Consider the following 17,222-nt stretch of genomic DNA (forward strand, 5'->3'; position numbering starts at 1 on the left):
GGGACTCTTGTGGCTAAACACCATCTTGCGACTTGGCCTTCGAAGAGCGTGGTCGTGCTTGAAGCTCGCGAATTCTGCTCTGGAGCCACAGGCCGTAATGCAGGCCATTGTAAACCGGACCAATGGCGACATTTTGCGAAGTTCGAGAAAGCCTTTGGACAAGAGCAAGCTGTCAAAATTATGGATAACGAGGCGGCTACATGGAAGAGATTGGTAGCATATGTGGAGGAGAATAAGGTGGATTGTGATCTGTGGGTCGGTGACACACTTGATGTACCCGTGGATGAAGAGGTCGCCAAAGCCCTAAAAGAGATGTTTGAGAGATACCAAAGAGCTGGCGGGAAGACAGACCATATCAAGGTCACAAACGATCCCAAAGAAGCGGCTAGATTATCAAAGATCAAATCTGCCAAAGCGTGCTACGCGTGGAAGGCGTCTACGTTGCAGCCCTGGAAGCTCACAGCACACATAATGCGAGACAATATCGAGAAGGGCACAAATCTGCAAACGCATACGATGGTAAAGACAGTTTCCAAGAGCGAGACCGGTTCACGAAAGTGGACTGTCCATACAGAACGTGGAGATATTGCATGCGACACAGTCGTCCATGCTACGAACGGGTACAGTGCCGCGCTAGAGCCTTCACTGCAAGGGATAATCACACCGAAACCACACATATGTGATCAATTTGTGCCCCCGCGCTCGCTGTGTGGCTCAGAAGCTCTGCAAAACTCGTACGGCGTGCTGCTACCCAACGGAGGTTTCTTTAGTATCAACTCGCGCTGTACTTCAGACGGCAACATCATGTTTGGTGGTTCAAATCCAGGGCAAAAAAAGCTGGACGAATGGGCTAAGCAAAGCTCTGAGCGTTGCGTCGACGATAGCCTTGCGAATCTCGAATCGGTTACGAAAGAGGCACGATCGTTCGTTGAAAGCGAGTTGCTCAGTGAAGAAAAGGCTGAATACGGGCCCGGGGAAGGCTTTCAGTATAGCTGGAGTGGTATCATCGGTTTGAGCGCTGATGGCGTGCCGTTTGTTGGTGAGCTGCCAGGCAAGCCAGGACAGTGGATATGTGCTGGACATCATGGACAGTGAGTCAATTATTACCTGATGCGGTGTGACGGTGCTGACAGCAAACAGTGGTATGGCACGTATCTTCACTGCAGCGCCTGGATTAGTCAAACTGATGCATGGAGATCCATGGAGTTCGACTGAACTACCGGATGTGTATCAGATGACACCAGAACGTCTGGCTAAGCTAAAGAGTTCGGAGGAGAACACACCTCAGGTTGCGGTTATTTGAAGCTAGCCGTTTTACCCAATTCACATTCTCTGTCCCAATGAAAAGATGTACAAACGAACGCCAGAGTGTAAAATCAGAAGGAGCAGTATGCCTCGGGCAAGAGCTGTGAACTACTGGTACCAGTACAATAGTTGTGGTCGGGCATGACTCGCGCATCATCCGCACCTTCTGTCCTCAATGCCTTACGTACCTTTCAAAATCTCGTGTCTGTTGAACCAGATGCAATAACATTATTTTTCTATTTACCAGAACATTCCTTGCCTATGGTGGAGCCTTCCATCATTTCGCCTTCCGTATGAACTTGCCACTGACCGCCAACTACCCGTCGCCTCCGATCTAGCACGGTACCATCGCGTAAGAGGAGGAAAAATCAGTACACACAGAACCGTGGAACTGCCGCGGTCATCGACAGATGCGCGTCTACATGCCTGTCGTGGCAGCTAGTTAGATTGCAACGGCGGCGCTACGGGTGCGAAATCTGGTAGCGACGTGGTTCTGTTGACGATTCGTGGAAGGGATTTTGACGTGCGCAAGGACTGCGGGTAAGCTGATCACATAGGAACGGCTGCTTCATCCTTCGTGGTGCGATGGTTTAATATCGTCAACTTTAGGATTCCTCCTTCTGAGAGCCTTTCGATTTGCTATGGGTGTCAGTATGCCGCATGCTTGTTTTGTGTCTTCAAGGGAAACAAGTATGGGGCCCTACTAGACTTGGTTGCAATCAGTTAAAATGCTTGTCTGCCCTCTTCTCGAACAGATCCATCCATCCAAGCCGTCATTCGGCACATTTTGGCATTGCCCGAATGTTATTTGCATGGTGTCGAGTCAGGATCTGGGACCTGAAAATAGTCTGCTGGTATTTTTAGGCTCGAGGCGAGACACATTTGACTAACGCATGCGGCAACGAAAATCAAAAACTGATAGACCACAAGGGTGTTAATAAGAAGAGATGAATTTCAATTGTATATCTATCGACTTTCTCTGTGTTACTCGGAATGACCTCGATGGCTGACAGTCTGGCTGATGCTGCCCTGTTTAGACTATTCTAGGTGATCCAATGAACACATGTGACGCGAGTCTCTTTTCCTACTTTTGCTTACCCTTTACTATATACCTATTGTAGCTGTTCGACCACATCTCATGCTCTGCGTCCAAGAACTCAGGCATCGGCACCAAACTCCTCCATTTGTTCATCTCTGGCTTTACGATGAATTTTGCACCAAGGCTTTTCATCTTCACTTGCTCATGCCTCGATTCTCGCGGATTATATGTGGTAAAGAGCGCAGGGACATTGCTTTCGACAACGAGTCGAATTGTTTTGTCCCAGTCCGAATCTGCATCGTCACCATCGACACAGCCGCTGTTGAAGGCTACGATCAAATCTGGCTTTTCGTAGAAGGACGATTTTGCGAAGACGTGGTAAAGACCTTTGTACGCAGAGAGAGGCCGCTTTCGCCCTTGTGATTGGCATGCTTCGCAGCATGGGAGGTCGACCTTTGGCGCGTAACCTTCGGGGCCTTGACCAAACAGCTGCGAAGATGGTCCAACTGCGGCGATGTCCAAGATATTGAGACTTGGAATGAGGTGAAAAAGTTCCTCAAAGGCAGACATTGCCAGAAATTCACGTCCAGTTGCGCCTAATAAATGGACCTTCAGGACAGGCGTAGCTACCAATTGTAGGTCTTCGAGCGCCGCAGCTACGGTGAGCGGCATGGTCAGAGTATCTGTTCCTAGTAAAAGGAACATGCGTCTACTCTCTTCAAATTCCTGTTTATCTGCGCCTTGTTTGACAGCCGAAGGTGTGATGCCGCTAAAGTCAGGCTCTATATGGCCTTTGATAAAGGCTTTATCCGAAACGTTGACGAAGTAGTCATACCACCCATCGCACTGTGCCAAAGGTTTGAAGGCTGAACGTGGCGTGGCGGTACAGGCTATAACAGAAGCTTTTCCGGTATCTTCGAAATATCGATGTCGAAACTGCTCGATCTTGTTCTGGGTCTGGAAGCTGGCGCATACAGTCTTCGAATGGGGGCTGAAACATTCGGAGCAATGATGCAAAAGATGGCAGTCAATGCATGCTTTCAGGGCAATGCCTTTGCTCATCAGTTGGTTACCACTGCGAAAGCATTTAGAGCAATATGGCTGAGCTCTGATGGCATATTAGTCTACAGCCTTTAGGTGTGAGTGCTTCTGAGCTCAACGAACTGGATGATGAAGACCGTCTCTCTCAGTTCCGTCAATTCTTGAACAAGGTGTCCATATTTAATCTGTATGTATCTTTTAGTTCATGGGCTCGCCAGGCTGTGAGAGTGTAATTACCAGACAGCGACTATAGTCCGCCCATTTTCGCGACTCGCAGTAGTCCTTCAGATCTTCCTCATTGATGCGTTGCAATATCTTGCATTGCTTCTTGTGTACTGCTGTCCAGTCTAGTTTCTGACACTCTTTCGAACAGTATCCTGCGCGTCTACATCCTGCGCACTTCAATATGTTTTCAGAAGGTTCAAAACACCGGAAACACAATATGCCGCGCACAGCTCCAAGAGGCAGCGAGGGCACATCAGAGCCGCCTGATGCGAGAATGCGTTCTCTCTGCTTACATTTTGTTGGCATCTCCTCCCAAAACATGCACATATGCAAGTTTGACTTGTTGAAAATTGTAGAGATGCTGGTGGAGTGACCAAGGAGAATTTCAGAGGTTGATAAGGAAGGCCCACAGTTCCCCGCTAACTTCCAACTTAGCGTCAGTGGCTGTGTCGCAGCTGCGGGTGGAAAGCCGACGACCACATCACAACATTTCTCTGCTTTTCTTCCTCCGTTCGTATCGCCTTGCCGTAAAAGTTTGTCCGGTCAAGATGATCGACCTCTATGCGAATGTGCGCCAAGTGCTGGACATCCTCCTTCCGAAAATTAGGAGTCAACGCGAGCAGTCGTCAAGACCCATCATAATTGGTATCAGTGGTCTTCAAGGATCCGGGAAGTCAACATGGGCATCGAGAATCGTGGATATGCTTGAAATACAGCAGGAACTCAAAACTATCACAATCTCGTTGGATGACGTGTACAAAAAGCACGACGATTTGATCGCACAGCGGGACCAGGATCCCGAGAACAAATTGTATCGAACGAGGGGCCAGCCTGGTACGCACGAAGAACAATTGGCCGCAGATTTCTTCCGCGAGCTTCGAAATTATGACGGCAAAGGCGAGCTGAAAATTCCAAGCTTCGACAAGAGCAGGTTCAATGGGGAAGGTGATCGAGCTCCGGAGTCAGATTGGCCAACTATCTCGCAAAAGCCCGACGTCGTAGTGTTCGAAGGTTGGTGCGTTGGCTTTCAACCTTTGACTGATGCTGTGATCGAGGAGAAATACAAGCTGGCTCAAGAAGGAAAATTGCCAATCAACACCCCGGCGCAACACCAGCTCAAACACTTGCTAGAGGTTAACAATAACCTCAAGCGCTACTGCAACACGTTTATGGGACCACAACACTTTGACTTCTTCATTCACATCGACACCACAGATTTGAGAAATGTTTACAACTGGCGATTACAGCAAGAACACAAGATGATCGAGACAAAAGGCTCTGGCATGTCGGACGAGCAAGTTCGCACTTTCATTGATGGATACATGCCGAGTTACGAAATTTATCTCGACAAGCTGCGCGAAGGCCTGTTTCCCGAGAAGGGCCGGATGGTCAGGGTCGAGCTGGACAAGGACCGCCGAATCGAGAACATTGAAGAGCTTTGAGGACCTGTAGCTTACGCTTGCAGTGTGCTCGTGGCGTCTAGTGACCTGTACCATGAACAAATGATTATATTTGGCACTGCACCACTTACGTGCTTCTCCAGCGTGCGCGAGTACAAAGCATCATGATAAGAAAGCTGCTTCTCAACATTTTCTCTCCGCCCAAAACTTCAGAAATCTACCCACAGTCCTCTCCTCCCACAGATGCGCCTCCCTAATATAATCTGGCTCGGCAGTAACATTTTTGATCCCATAACTATCCCAATGATGTCCACCACTCGCAATCAGATAGCTCGGGTACTTGTCACTACTGATCCTCGGCTTGGGCGCAAGATTTGAGTGATAGCACAAATCCAGCCAAACATCCGTGCTTCCGTCGATCAAGGCAAGGTTGGGCGCTTGTATATTCCACCCACCGTACTTATTGTAATAGTCTAGCTCTGGGCTAGCAGGTATTCTGTTGTGCTGACCAGCGGGGAAGGCCCATGTGCACCATTGTTGCGTGTAAGAATTGGTCACGACTCGAGAGAGGAGTGAAGGTCCGGCTTCGGGGGCAGTCTGGTAGCCACCAGATTCCAAGCATGTAGAGTAGAGATATGATCGAGCTGCGCCATTTGCAATGTCGGCGTAGTAGGTCTGATTTTGTGTTCCGAAGCAGCCTTCATCTGTACTGTCGATTCTGCCGCTCTCGCAGTTTGGTAAAAGTGTCTTCTTGATGTAGTCTGCGTATCCACCCAGACCTAGCCCAAGCTTCACCACTAGAGTACTTTGTCAACGCAGTATCGACACTGCTGACATTATTTGGTGGATTGAGATTCGTGACGTTTGAGCAGAAGTGCCAAAAGTCCTGTGAGCCGTACTGTGGATTCCAATTTAGCTCTTGCCACGTATTCGTTGGATAGTTCATTGGGCCACCTATCGGAAATGCGATGGTCATGGCAAAGTCGCGTAAGTCTTCTAAGGCACCGAGTCCGAAGACCTCTTTTAGTTGCTGGATACCTTCCGTGCTGTTCGATGAGATGAGTGCATCAATCTTGTCAATGATATTCACGATCCTGGAGATACAATCTGCCGGGCCATACTGGATTATGGGCGAATACCATTGGGGATAGTTCAGTAGAGCTTGCGTCGTGGCGCTGCTGCCGATTCCGCCAGCGAATATCGAGTTGTATGTCTTCATAGTGAACGCAGTGTGTGCGCCGGCGAGCGAACCACCGTACATGATCCAGGGTACATCAGGTCCGCTGAGGCTCTCATTGACCCCGGGGAAAGTTGCATGCTGTCTGAAATAGGCGTTGTCGGCGATGGCTGTCATACGTCAGGATGTGCCACAAATGTCAACGTTCGTGGTCCTCACTTTGCTCAGTCGTCAGGAACCTCAACTCATCAGTCGTACTGGTTTTGTAAGGATAGCTTTTGCCATAATAGCGATTCTCCAGGATGACACCAATCCCGTTGAACTTCTCCATCAAGATCTGGATGACTGCGATGATCAGTTCAAATAACCAAACTTGATGTGGAGTACTCACTCCCAGTTTGCAAGTTCGAAAATCGACTTTCCACGCTGGTCTCTCCTCCAATGTACAAGAAGACCGGACCTCCCGGCTTGTAGTATGAAGAGTCGAAAACATATCGCTGCTTGAAAGTATCATTCGTGTGTGGCACATAACGGTCGGACTCGGGAAAGTGGTCAATCTGTAGCCGTCTCAGCAACAACAAATGAACGATAACCACCTACGTACCGGCTGGTCAATGGTGTAGGAAGTATAAGCCGGTGTAGCAGCTCTCTTGTCCTGCCTCTGAATCGGAGATGGAGTCGACACCCCGAAGGCCAAAAAAGTGCAGAGCGATACGAGGACCTTCATCGTCAAATTCCGGAGCAGATAAGTACGACAGTTTAGACAATAGCTCGAACTTTATAGATTATGCTATCGATCTTGTGTCTACAAGAAGCTAGTGGTGCACGTGGAAGTCGCGTCATGCCCATCATTTCCTTAAACGTAAGACGACCCGCAGCGAGCTATACTCGGACAGGCAGGTAGATGCAAAGCTTGGAGGAGCTTGTCACTGCTTGGTATTTCCCTGCTCGTTGAAGACAATGCCACCGTATCTCACGTCAGCGCAGACAGCAGTAGCATGCTGTAGTATCATTGGCGCGCTACATCCCGCAGTCCATCCTTGGTATTTCCCTGCTCGTTGAAGACAATGCCACCGTATCTCACGTCAGCGCAGACAGCAGTAGCATGCTGTAGTATCATTGGCGCGCTACATCCCGCAGTCCATCCTTGTCGCGAAAAGGTCCCATCACAGTCTCTTGTCCTTCACCCACAGCAGTACCCGAAGGTACTCAAGTGCACCTTACTCTTTAAGAAGCAGCTCTAGTTGATGCCGCCACTTCTTGTCAAGCAGGTCCGACTTACTCTCAGCAGAGCGCTGACAATGCTGCTTGTAGACCTGCATATCGTCGTCGGCGGGGATGTAGCGCGGGATGAAGTCATTTGGCGTATTATAGCTGGAGTTGTCGTTAAAGCCAATAGCGCTTGAGCCCGTGAAGTTGATGTTGCTGCCTGCCGGGTTTTCCCAGAGGTTGTTGACTTCAAATTTGAAGCGAGGGTCGGTGAAGAAGATAGGGTCGTTGGAGGAGTTTGTGAGAGGGGATGTGGGAGGGGATGTGGGAGTTGGTGCCTTCGAGGATGGGAGCGCGTAGCATTGGGGCGGCATCGTCGTGGACAGTTGGTTCTTGCGGAATGAGGTGGTGCGGAGAGGAAGTGGAGGAGGTGGCATCTCATTTGCTGTCGGAGCTGTTTGCAGTGAGTCCAATGCACAAATAAGTCAATTCCAAGCAAACGCAAAATCACCTTCACCTCTCATCAACTCCCGAAGGAGGAAGACCAAGCCAGCATGACTGAACGCGACTGTGTCTATACCGATCACCAGCTGCTCGAGCTGCTCAAACCAGGCAGAAGCGTCCTGACGACGCTCTGCCGCGCGGGTGATTGCGGTGACGCACTCCTGATAGAGCACGTAACGCCCTTCGATAACACTGCGAATGTGTTGGAGAAGAAGGTCGAGGTTGTTGAACTTCTGCGAAGCTTTGGTGCGAGGAGCCATAGCGGTTGATGTGTTTTGAATTTGTGCTCTAGATAGCTCAAGAAGTGCTTGCTCAAATATTGAGGTGATTTAGAGCCGAGTTTGACATGCGGACGAGGTATTTCAGCATAGGCAGCTGCTTGAGCAACAATAAGAATCATTACTATTGTGATGCGGCACAATAGCCAGGCATTGACGGTGAGTGACGGTTTCGACAACAGGTCGGGCTAGGGACGAAGTGAAGCACGAAACTATTATCATATACGGAAATACGTGATGCGTCATTAAACCGCAACTTGGCTATTCTGTCGATCGCTGAGGTTGTGAAGGTGGCTGAAAACTGGCCTAGGGCCTGATGTAAGATAGCTACAACTGCGCTACAACTTTCCGGATGGTCTCTTCCAGGTCGTCTTCCTTCAGCTCTAGCAGTGAATTGGCGAAGCCTTCCTTCTCCTTCCAGTCCGAGGCGACAACTCCCCACACTGCTACGACTTCTTCTCTTGCCTCGCCATCGCCATCGAGCATCTTTGGGCGCACTACCTGGAGCTCCTCCTCACTATTTTGAGCAATCCTCTCAAACCTGTTGCCCGTGACCTTTTCTAGCACATCAAGAACCTCAAGTTGCGTGACGTGATTGCTGTGAACATAAAGTAGCTTATTTTCCGTCTCTTTCGGCTTCTCCAATATCTTGAGGACAGCCTTTCCAATGAAGTCTAGATTCGACGCTGAGAACTTGATGTTACCGCCGTCGAGAACATACGCCTTGCGCGCTCGAACATCGAACTTCAACAAGCCGCCAGTCAGACCATAGTCGAAGAAATGTCCCGTGACCAAGCTCGTCCACGTCAGCTTCTCTGCACCCTCACGCTCTTTCTCCTGCATCCGCATCAGGTAATCACGCACGTCTTTCTTTCCCTTCATCAACGGCAGAATCTCGTTTGTCTTCTCGTCCGCCGAATCGCAACTCCCAAACTCTGCGGGCATAATTCGCTTCACGCCGCCCTTGAACGCGGCATCGATGAGCTTCTTCTGTGACTCCACATGGCTACCGGCAATGGTGATGATCAAGGCGTCAATCTTTTTCTCTTGGAGGGCCTGTGCGACTTCGTCGACGTTGAGGTCATCGGGTACGGTGATGACTTGGGTGCGTGGATAGACCGATTTAGAACCAAGGCGATTGACGACGAAGACGTTGAATTCGGAGGCTTTGAGCGCTTTGAGAACGGGCGCGCCTAGGGTACCGGTACCGCCGATCAGTGCGACGTTGGTTATGCTCATGATTATGCAGTTCTGATAGTTTTGATGGAGTCGTGCTGCTGCACCCGGAGTCATTTATGTGAAGTGCTCCCGACGTAGTCCTGCCTAGCCAAACATAGACGGAACTAGTGGAGTCACTGCGGTATGACGCAGCATGCCCATTGGCGCTGCGAGCAACACCGACTTGACTGACATTTCATTCTCGACAAGTCTCGATGCGTGGTCATGGTGATGGTGACCAGGAGCTCATTTGCGGCAAGGCTTACTTGCACCAGTGGCACAGCTGCGACATGCCAAATACATGGAATTTGGGCCCCACGAACCTTGTGCGGGGCAAGTCATGAACACGAGTCTCATCGGGGCGCCTCACAAGACCTTACATGTTCGAAATACAAATCCTTCTGTTCGATACACAGATTCCTCGTTGCTTGAATAGATTTTACGTCCGGCGAGACGCTTTAGCGCTCATGTCTCGCGATTTTTTGCGAACTGCATCGTGTTTAGTAATCAGAGATTTTGATGCGATCCTGACAACGGTCCTTCTTTCGATCAAACATAGGGAGATATAGCCAGATCCCTGCGGCTCATAGGAGTCTTACCACCATTTCACTTGCGAGTTTGTGCGATATTAGGCACAGACCTTCCCATGAGACTGTCTGGTGGTTCGACCTCTAGGGTCACGCCATTGGATCTTACGACCCTCCACACCACCACAACGCGCGACCCTTTCTCGATGAAACCTGCGATTCGCGGTAGCATATATCTAGATAGCAGACGCTGACTGAAAAATCCTACCATTCACTATACTCTGTTCAAGACAAGAATTAAATAATACCATATACATATATCCATCTTGGGAGTCACATCAAGCTGCTCGTCAAACACACTACACCAATCAGATCACACACGTCGAGATAGTAGCCATGAATGGTCGCCCAATGCACCACGTCGATCGCAAAGACCTCTACATAGATTTAGAGTCACGTATAGAATATCTACACTCCTTCCTCGACTTCAGTTCTCGTACGCTTATTCGCTAGGCCGTTTTGAACCCTGTCAATACTGACATGATTCTGTAGGCGACATCGAGGCTCTGACCCACGGCGCAAAATACATACAAGCGCTGATACCCGCGGTCGTAAATATTGTCTACAAAAAGCTTCTGCAATACGACATAACGGCTCGTGCCTTCACCACTCATACAACAGCATCGTCGCTCCCCATACCGGACTCATTGTCGGAATCTGCACCCATCATCCAGCATCGCAAGCTCTTCCTACGCGCGTACCTCACGAAACTCTGCAGCGACCCCACCCAATTGGAATTCTGGAGTTACTTGGATAGTGTGGGCAAGATGCACAACACACAAGCGCTGCGCGTGGAATATATACATATTGGTGCGACGCTGAGTTTCATCCAAGATGTGTTGACGGAGGCAATACTAGAGCATCCTAGAATGAGCATGCAAAGGAAAGTGGGGCTTGTCAAGGCGCTGAGCAAGGTTATCTGGATACAGAATGATCTGTTCGCGAAATGGTATGTGAGGGATGGGGAAGAGTTCGAGGATGAAGATGTGTTGGTGCCAGAAGTGAGGGAGGGAGAAGGATGCCCGTTCAAGGCAATGGGGATGGAAGACATGAAGTCGCCGTTGAGGCATGACTTGCAGGTAGATGAGAGAGATGGTAATGCCGTGGGCGTCCGGACAAAATTACCAGCATGACAAAGCCGATTGTAAGCAGCAAGTTGTTGACATTGGGAACAGCTACCAGACAAAGAAATGGTACAGTGTATAATTTGATTGAATTTGCAAGTCTGCGGGCATGGTGCATTTAGGCGTTGCATTAGTTTGGCTTAGTCTACCATGAACATCAGAAGCAGTGAACCAAAGGCATCTTGCAAGCAAGTTAGCGCGTTCATAAGAGGACAGAGTGAGGCGCGAAAACAAAGCCGTGGTTGCGCGTAGTGAATGGCGAATGGCGAATGGCGAATGGCGAATGGCGAATGGCGAATGGCGAATGGCGAATGGCGAATGGCGAATGGCGAATGGCGAAAAGCGGATGCGGCGGACTAATTGTGAATTATCATGTGCATACAGTCCCGGGTCCCGGGTGCAGGTAAGTACCTTGAGGATGAGTAACTTGGCTCTGGTAGCGCGGAGTTTTCACCGGAAGCTCAGACGCTGGCTGTGGGAAGACTCGGGACCGCGGAAGGGCAACCGCAGCCGGACTCTAGCGTCGAGATGTCGTGTGGCAAGAGCGATGTCGGCCGCGACTTCCTCATCGGCTGTTGTGTTGTTCATCGACGTGCAGACAGTTCAGGAGGTCGGATGCAGTTGTTTGTCGTCTCAAGGAGGTTCACGTCACATGACATTGTCGCAAGACGCCAATTGCATCGACGGATCAGCAGCATGGTGTTGAGGAGACACAGGTTTCAGTGGCTTGCGGAAGCGAGGCGAGTGGGTGGATCGGGGCGTTGTGGCCGCTTGGCGCGACCGCAACCATCTTGATAAACCTTGGAAATCTGCGCAAGGCGGCGACGCGGCTCGATGAAGACTGAAGACGATGGCGACGCTTGACAGATGCGGCCCAATCGACAAGCGTCACGCACACATGGTGCAAAATACACGGCGAGATGACAGAAAAAGCAGAGGCACGGCGCATCTGATAACGATACACGTCCCGTTGGTGTCGCGAATGTCGCCGCGGGGTCCCGGCATGACATAACGCTCTGAGACGGTTTGACTCGTCCAACGTTTGCTGGCACCAGCGCAAGCGATTTAGCCCATGCGCCCAGCACCAAGGGGACCCAGTATGATGTCGAGATACGCCGTAGCAAACCTTCTCAGCTCTATCGCCTGCAGCCCAACGCGCGCGCCCCAACTGCGACGATGCAAACGGCGCTCCTCGATCACGAGCCAAAATTGACGGGCTGTGATAACCGCTCATGATGTATTACTTTGCCGTGCCAACAAATTCCACGGCTTTTCGAGAATGAGACATTTCCTCAACGTGCCAATCAGGGGAAGGGTACCCCGGTCGTCGCTGCCCAGTCTGGCCTAGCCCCGTCTTAGCGGCCTGCACGCCGTGGAACTCCAGGAAGAAGGAGCCCCCCAACCTCAAGCTCCCGACGTCCTCGTCTTCACAACACATCACCACCATCCGCCTATCCACCCTCTTCCCCCCTTCTTCGCCCACAACACCCATTGAACGGCCGTTTGTAGCTCTGCACAGCTGCAACACGCACGTTTCTTGCAGGCTCCCCTTTATTCACCGGCTCTTCGCCCTGGTGCAGCTGTTCTCCCTGCGTCCACTGTGCTCGGCAGATCTTCGCAACACCTTGCAGCTGCCTACCCACCACCACGTCACCACCACAACGGCTTAACTGCTTGTTGTTCCCCTTCTTCCACTCCCTCGTGTACACTTAATATACCCAACTGCTTGTAATTTTTTCGCGTCTTCGCTTCATTTTCCATTTGCGCGCCCTGTCTGCCGCTGCCGCCACTGTTGCGACGTCATTCTGCAGCCTTCTAGCTCCCCGGACTTTGATGCCCGCGACACTCGCCACGATAGATGACTGCTGCCTTTTCTAGGCAACAACTTCCACTTCTCTCACAATGCAGTCCATGTTCCGCCTTCCATGGAGCACCGAGTCGCCTGGCGACAAGATCATGGAAAAATCAACATTGCACAAGTCGAGGCCCATGCCCGTCGTCGAAATGCCAAATTTCATGAACAAGATCAAGCGGAAAAGGACTGACAGTCCTGAACCGGCATCGGTGCAGCAAGCCCATGTAGTGAAGAAGTGGAAGGGAGCGCAAGGCGAGTCGAAGCCAGCAGTGGTTGCGAATGGAGGTGCCAACTCGATGGATGGAGTAGTTTCAGAGTCTGTAAAGTTTGCGACTGCACAAGTCGCGCCCAAGTTCTCTGCTGCGGAAGCGGTGGACTCGCGATCCAAGCCGTCCAGGAAAGAAGACCCAAGCAAGAGCAAAGCTGCCAAGGTACAAATCTCAGCTGCCAAATCTGAGTCTGTCAACACACCTACCATCACTATGAACACTGGACTTTCTCCCGCGCAACAAGCCATCGAGGCACAAATCGACATGGAGATTCTGCTCAAGCACAACGAGCTCCGTTTGATCGAACAGGAGCTTGCCAAATGCCAAGTCGCTCTTGAGCAGCTGAGGCGGTGTTCGCTGATTCCGTATCCTGGCACTGAGGCGCTTTCCGAGCAGCTCAGCCTGGGAGTTGGTGCGTCTTTGCAGCCTCCTTCTGGCTTCACGACACCTCAGTACGCGGCGCCATGGGGAGTCACCGACGGGCCCTACACCCGTCACTACTCAAAGTGGCTGATATCAGACGCCAAATTTGATCCCGTTTCGGAGCGTGCTCTTGCACAGCAGGCTCATGGTTACTTTGGCGCCGGTGAGGGCAGGACGACGCGCGGCAGCTTCGGGGACTACGGTTCTGCGAACAGAGGCCGCACGTCACGGACTTCGACTGGAATGTTGAAGATTCCGGCCCTTGGTGAAACTCCAGCACCTGCGCCAAAAATTGATCCTCTGCTGCACAAGCGATCCACCGACGGACAATGGGTCCGCCTCTACTGCGCATCCTGCCAACACAGCAACTTCTCAAACACGCAGGGCTTCCTCAACCACTGTCGCATCAAGCACGGCCAAATTTTCAAGAGCCACGACCAGGCAGCCATTGCTTGTGGTGTTCTAGTCGACGTCAACGAAACTGGCAATCCAGTAACAGCGACTGAACCGGCGAGCACACCAGCAGCCACACCTGCAGTCGCCTTCCCAGTTGCAACAACTCCCGGCATTGTTCACCCGTTGGCAACGTCAGCAGTTCCCGCTGCGCAGGCAAAGGACGTGCATCGCGACCCCACCGCAACACCACGTGACGACTCGAAGGTGTCCCCCGAGACCTTCAAGAACTCCAACGTGCCGTCTTATCTGCAAGCTCAGCTACTGAACTCTGGCTTCACTGGTGATTTCAAATCACTAGTTGAGACTGCACGAGCAAAGGTTGACCTCGACGCTCTAGAAACATCAGATGACGACTTCGCCGACTCCACTGCTCTACCGACACCGACAGCAACTCAACCGCCTCAATTCGCTCGTCTGCCTGCGAACGGTGCCCCCTCTACATCCGGTAGCAAGGTACCATCCGCACGACCAGGCAGCAAGAAGAGTAGTGCGCAAAGTCAGGCACGCCTTCCACTGTCTTTCCCGTCTCCCATCAGTTCCGAAAATGGCCACGACCTGCTCGACTCACCGGTAGATCTCAGTCCGCACACAGCTGAGTCAAACCCTGGTCTGGTTAGTGACCACGACGACGATGACGACGAAGACGTGGATGACGCCCGCAGTCAGCCTGACATCCTCATGAACGATGACGTTGTTGTCGAGGACGGTAGTGACGTTGAACATGCTCATGAGCGTGCAAAATCTCGACAAGGCCTTCACGGTTGTTTCGAAAAAGGCGAGGCAAGTCGCAAGCACTAGACTTTGAGGGCCAGTTCATTCGGGCTGTCATTGTATCGTTTTGCTGAGACCGTTATGGATATGTTTGTTCCGTGTGTGCGTCTTCATCCTTCTTGTGTCATAGATTCCGCGCGCTCTCTCTTTTCTTCTCTTCAGTTTCCTCGACACGACCCGAGGGCATACACGGTACCAGCAATGGACTTGGGTAGTTCTGGTTCAACCCACTGCTGGCACTTTCTTATTTATCTCTATCCAACCACAAAACGCTGCAGAAATCTCATCTCTTACGTTACGGTGCGCCTCAACGAAAGTCAAGGCGCTGGAAACGTCTGTGTATCATCATCTACTTGTACGGAATCTTGGGGGATAACTTAGACTGGGTTGGGAATTAGGTGCTGGTACACTTTTGTATTGTACTAATGCACTTTTCTTACACTTGGTGGTTTGGGCGGTTATGGGAAGACTGGCAACTGGGTGTTGGCGATGCAGAGTTAGTCTTGAGTTGTATATACCTTTAATGTTACGATGAAAGATGTCCCATTTCGAATAAACTTGTGCAAGATGAGTTGATGTGTATGGACGGTACAAGTGCTTGTGACAACTATCCTCCAAACGACTCTCGAATATACAAAGTGCACCACGGCTAGCATCGAAGGGCCGACGCCAATGGTGAGGATAACATCGTTTCTTCGTTGTACGGCAAGGCTTTCAAGCTGCCATTTGTCACTCTGAATACAGACTCCATAACGCCTCGCCTAATGCTTGATGTTCGCTCTGTTCCTCGCCTCCAGCGTTCTTCCAAGCGGTGCGGTTGCGAACCATCGTTAACTCCATACCACGCCGGTTCGGTATTCATCCCCAGAGTTCGAGGCCCTGCCCATAGCACGTTAGTATACAGCCTCAAGACACCATTCCCGTTGTCCCTCGTCCACAATGGACATGTACTTACAGCCATAACAACACACGCCACGGCGACATACGGGCTCAGGCGCTCGCCCACACGCGCAGCCTTCCAGACTGGACTGACGAACGGATTTGCCTTATTTCTGTCCATTATCCCGGGAAAGACGTAATGTGCGTAGGTCGAGGTGCAGATTGTGAGGAGGATGACGAGGAGGAGGGAGTGGAAGTTGAAGAGGGCTGTCATGGTCGCGTCGTGTACCGGAGGGAGTGTGGAGAGATTCGATGGCTCTGAGCCTTGGAGGCGACAGGTGCGTGAAGTACGTGAAGTGAATATGGGAGCCTGGAGAATGTTTTCGGGCCAGATGTTCGTAGTCGCGATGCGGTCCGGTGGGGAATGTTTCTGTCTGTGCGCATGGGAGATCGTCATTGCATGTGCGCGCCGTGCGTCGCGACTTTGATTCCCTTTGACAGCAACCGCATCATTCACCTTGTGCCTACCAAGTTGAGGAGCACTAAAGCCTCTACAGACCACCGAAGCCGATCCTGATAAGAAAATACATACGACGTGACAGATCGAGGCGCGAGTGAGAGCACCAGAGCAGCTCGCAAGATGACAGAGGTGCGCATGCGACTGCGCCAAAAGGGCCAGCAGTTTCCCACACAAGACTGTAAGTGAGCTGATGTGTATCTTCACTGCGAGCACTTCATACGCCCGTTTGTATTGTCTACGCCTGCCTATCAGCACCCCTCAACATGTACATATCGCACACCAGCCCAAACTATCCCACCCCCCCTCTCTTTACATTCCCCTCGCGACTTCGACCTCCCCTATCACTGCAGACCACAATGTCTAAGCGGAAAGATCGCATCCAGCCCCGCATCCCTCCCAGCTCAGTAGTAACACCCACCCAAGTAGAAGCCTTCCTCCTCGCCTTTGGCGACAACGACTACCCGCTCCCCGAAACCGTGCGCGTCCTCGACGAAATTATCACCGACTACATCATCGAGACATGCCACGAAGCCGCATCTGTCGCCCATCATGCTAGGCGCGCGAAAATCAAGCTCGACGACTTCAAGTTCATGCTGAGGCGCGATACGGTCAAGTTGGGCAGGGTGAGCGACATGCTCGAGACGGACAAGGAGCTCAAGAGGAAGAGGAAGGCGTTCGACACGGATGAGGGGGCTGTTTTGGGCAAGGGAGACAAGGAAGATGGTGGCGAGGAGGGCAAGGGCGGGGCTGCAGAGAAGGCCTCGAAGAAGAAGAAAGTCGATGAGGCCGATGGTGGGGAGAAGAAGAAACGAAAGAAGAAGAAGGATGCTGGTGGAGGAGACGATGCGAGCACGGTCATGAGTGCATGAACTGTGACGGGCCAGTGATTCGAGCACAGGAGCGTGTCTGGTCTAACGCATGCTCGGATTTTTGATCTTGAGG

General features: G+C 51.4%; 10 protein-coding genes across 10 annotated transcripts; 5 read left to right on the forward strand and 5 right to left on the reverse strand.

The window, feature by feature from the left end:
• Nucleotides 1-180: 180 nt before the first annotated feature.
• SNOG_04848 (hypothetical protein) lies at nucleotides 181-1,095 on the forward strand (the record flags this gene model as incomplete). The annotated part of the gene is made up of 1 exon (XM_001795209.1): nucleotides 181-1,095. The coding sequence occupies one exon, from the start codon at nucleotides 181-183 to the stop codon at nucleotides 1,093-1,095; it is 915 nt and encodes a 304-aa protein (XP_001795261.1).
• Nucleotides 1,096-2,341: 1,246 nt separating this feature from the next.
• On the reverse strand, nucleotides 2,342-3,916 carry SNOG_04849 (hypothetical protein; the record flags this gene model as incomplete). Its single annotated transcript, XM_001795210.1, has 3 exons — nucleotides 2,342-3,452; nucleotides 3,509-3,570; nucleotides 3,623-3,916. 3 exons carry the CDS (start codon nucleotides 3,914-3,916, stop codon nucleotides 2,390-2,392), a joined length of 1,419 nt encoding a protein of 472 aa, XP_001795262.1. The 3' UTR covers nucleotides 2,342-2,389.
• Nucleotides 3,917-4,158: 242 nt separating this feature from the next.
• SNOG_04850 (hypothetical protein) lies at nucleotides 4,159-5,052 on the forward strand (the record flags this gene model as incomplete). Its single annotated transcript, XM_001795211.1, has 1 exon — nucleotides 4,159-5,052. The coding sequence occupies one exon, from the start codon at nucleotides 4,159-4,161 to the stop codon at nucleotides 5,050-5,052; it is 894 nt and encodes a 297-aa protein (XP_001795263.1).
• Nucleotides 5,053-5,702: 650 nt separating this feature from the next.
• Nucleotides 5,703-6,919, reverse strand: SNOG_04851 (hypothetical protein). The gene is made up of 4 exons (XM_001795212.1): nucleotides 6,792-6,919; nucleotides 6,579-6,744; nucleotides 6,407-6,532; nucleotides 5,703-6,357 (listed from the first exon to the last, which is right to left on the reverse strand). Exons 1-4 carry the CDS (start codon nucleotides 6,912-6,914, stop codon nucleotides 5,711-5,713), a joined length of 1,062 nt encoding a protein of 353 aa, XP_001795264.1. The 5' UTR covers nucleotides 6,915-6,919; the 3' UTR covers nucleotides 5,703-5,710.
• Nucleotides 6,920-7,303: 384 nt separating this feature from the next.
• On the reverse strand, nucleotides 7,304-8,160 carry SNOG_04852 (hypothetical protein; the record flags this gene model as incomplete). The annotated part of the gene is made up of 3 exons (XM_001795213.1): nucleotides 7,304-7,368; nucleotides 7,470-7,850; nucleotides 7,914-8,160. 3 exons carry the CDS (start codon nucleotides 8,158-8,160, stop codon nucleotides 7,304-7,306), a joined length of 693 nt encoding a protein of 230 aa, XP_001795265.1.
• A 345-nt stretch (nucleotides 8,161-8,505) lies between these two features.
• On the reverse strand, nucleotides 8,506-9,623 carry SNOG_04853 (hypothetical protein; the record flags this gene model as incomplete). The annotated part of the gene is made up of 2 exons (XM_001795214.1): nucleotides 8,506-9,455; nucleotides 9,590-9,623. 2 exons carry the CDS (start codon nucleotides 9,621-9,623, stop codon nucleotides 8,506-8,508), a joined length of 984 nt encoding a protein of 327 aa, XP_001795266.1.
• A 659-nt stretch (nucleotides 9,624-10,282) lies between these two features.
• On the forward strand, nucleotides 10,283-11,280 carry SNOG_04854 (hypothetical protein). The gene is made up of 2 exons (XM_001795215.1): nucleotides 10,283-10,419; nucleotides 10,476-11,280. The coding sequence occupies exons 1-2, from the start codon at nucleotides 10,320-10,322 to the stop codon at nucleotides 11,114-11,116; spliced, it is 741 nt and encodes a 246-aa protein (XP_001795267.1). The 5' UTR covers nucleotides 10,283-10,319; the 3' UTR covers nucleotides 11,117-11,280.
• Nucleotides 11,281-13,009: 1,729 nt separating this feature from the next.
• SNOG_04855 (hypothetical protein) lies at nucleotides 13,010-15,438 on the forward strand (the record flags this gene model as incomplete). The annotated part of the gene is made up of 1 exon (XM_001795216.1): nucleotides 13,010-15,438. The coding sequence occupies one exon, from the start codon at nucleotides 13,010-13,012 to the stop codon at nucleotides 14,906-14,908; it is 1,899 nt and encodes a 632-aa protein (XP_001795268.1). The 3' UTR covers nucleotides 14,909-15,438.
• A 301-nt stretch (nucleotides 15,439-15,739) lies between these two features.
• SNOG_04856 (hypothetical protein) lies at nucleotides 15,740-16,034 on the reverse strand (the record flags this gene model as incomplete). The annotated part of the gene is made up of 2 exons (XM_001795217.1): nucleotides 15,740-15,760; nucleotides 15,837-16,034. 2 exons carry the CDS (start codon nucleotides 16,032-16,034, stop codon nucleotides 15,740-15,742), a joined length of 219 nt encoding a protein of 72 aa, XP_001795269.1.
• Nucleotides 16,035-16,400: 366 nt separating this feature from the next.
• On the forward strand, nucleotides 16,401-17,149 carry SNOG_04857 (hypothetical protein; the record flags this gene model as incomplete). The annotated part of the gene is made up of 2 exons (XM_001795218.1): nucleotides 16,401-16,458; nucleotides 16,689-17,149. 2 exons carry the CDS (start codon nucleotides 16,401-16,403, stop codon nucleotides 17,147-17,149), a joined length of 519 nt encoding a protein of 172 aa, XP_001795270.1.
• Between the last annotated feature and the right edge of the window lie 73 nt (nucleotides 17,150-17,222).

This window comes from Parastagonospora nodorum (genome assembly GCF_000146915.1).
Source record: "Parastagonospora nodorum SN15 chromosome Unknown scaffold_7, whole genome shotgun sequence".
Taxonomy (NCBI): domain Eukaryota; kingdom Fungi; phylum Ascomycota; class Dothideomycetes; order Pleosporales; family Phaeosphaeriaceae; genus Parastagonospora; species Parastagonospora nodorum.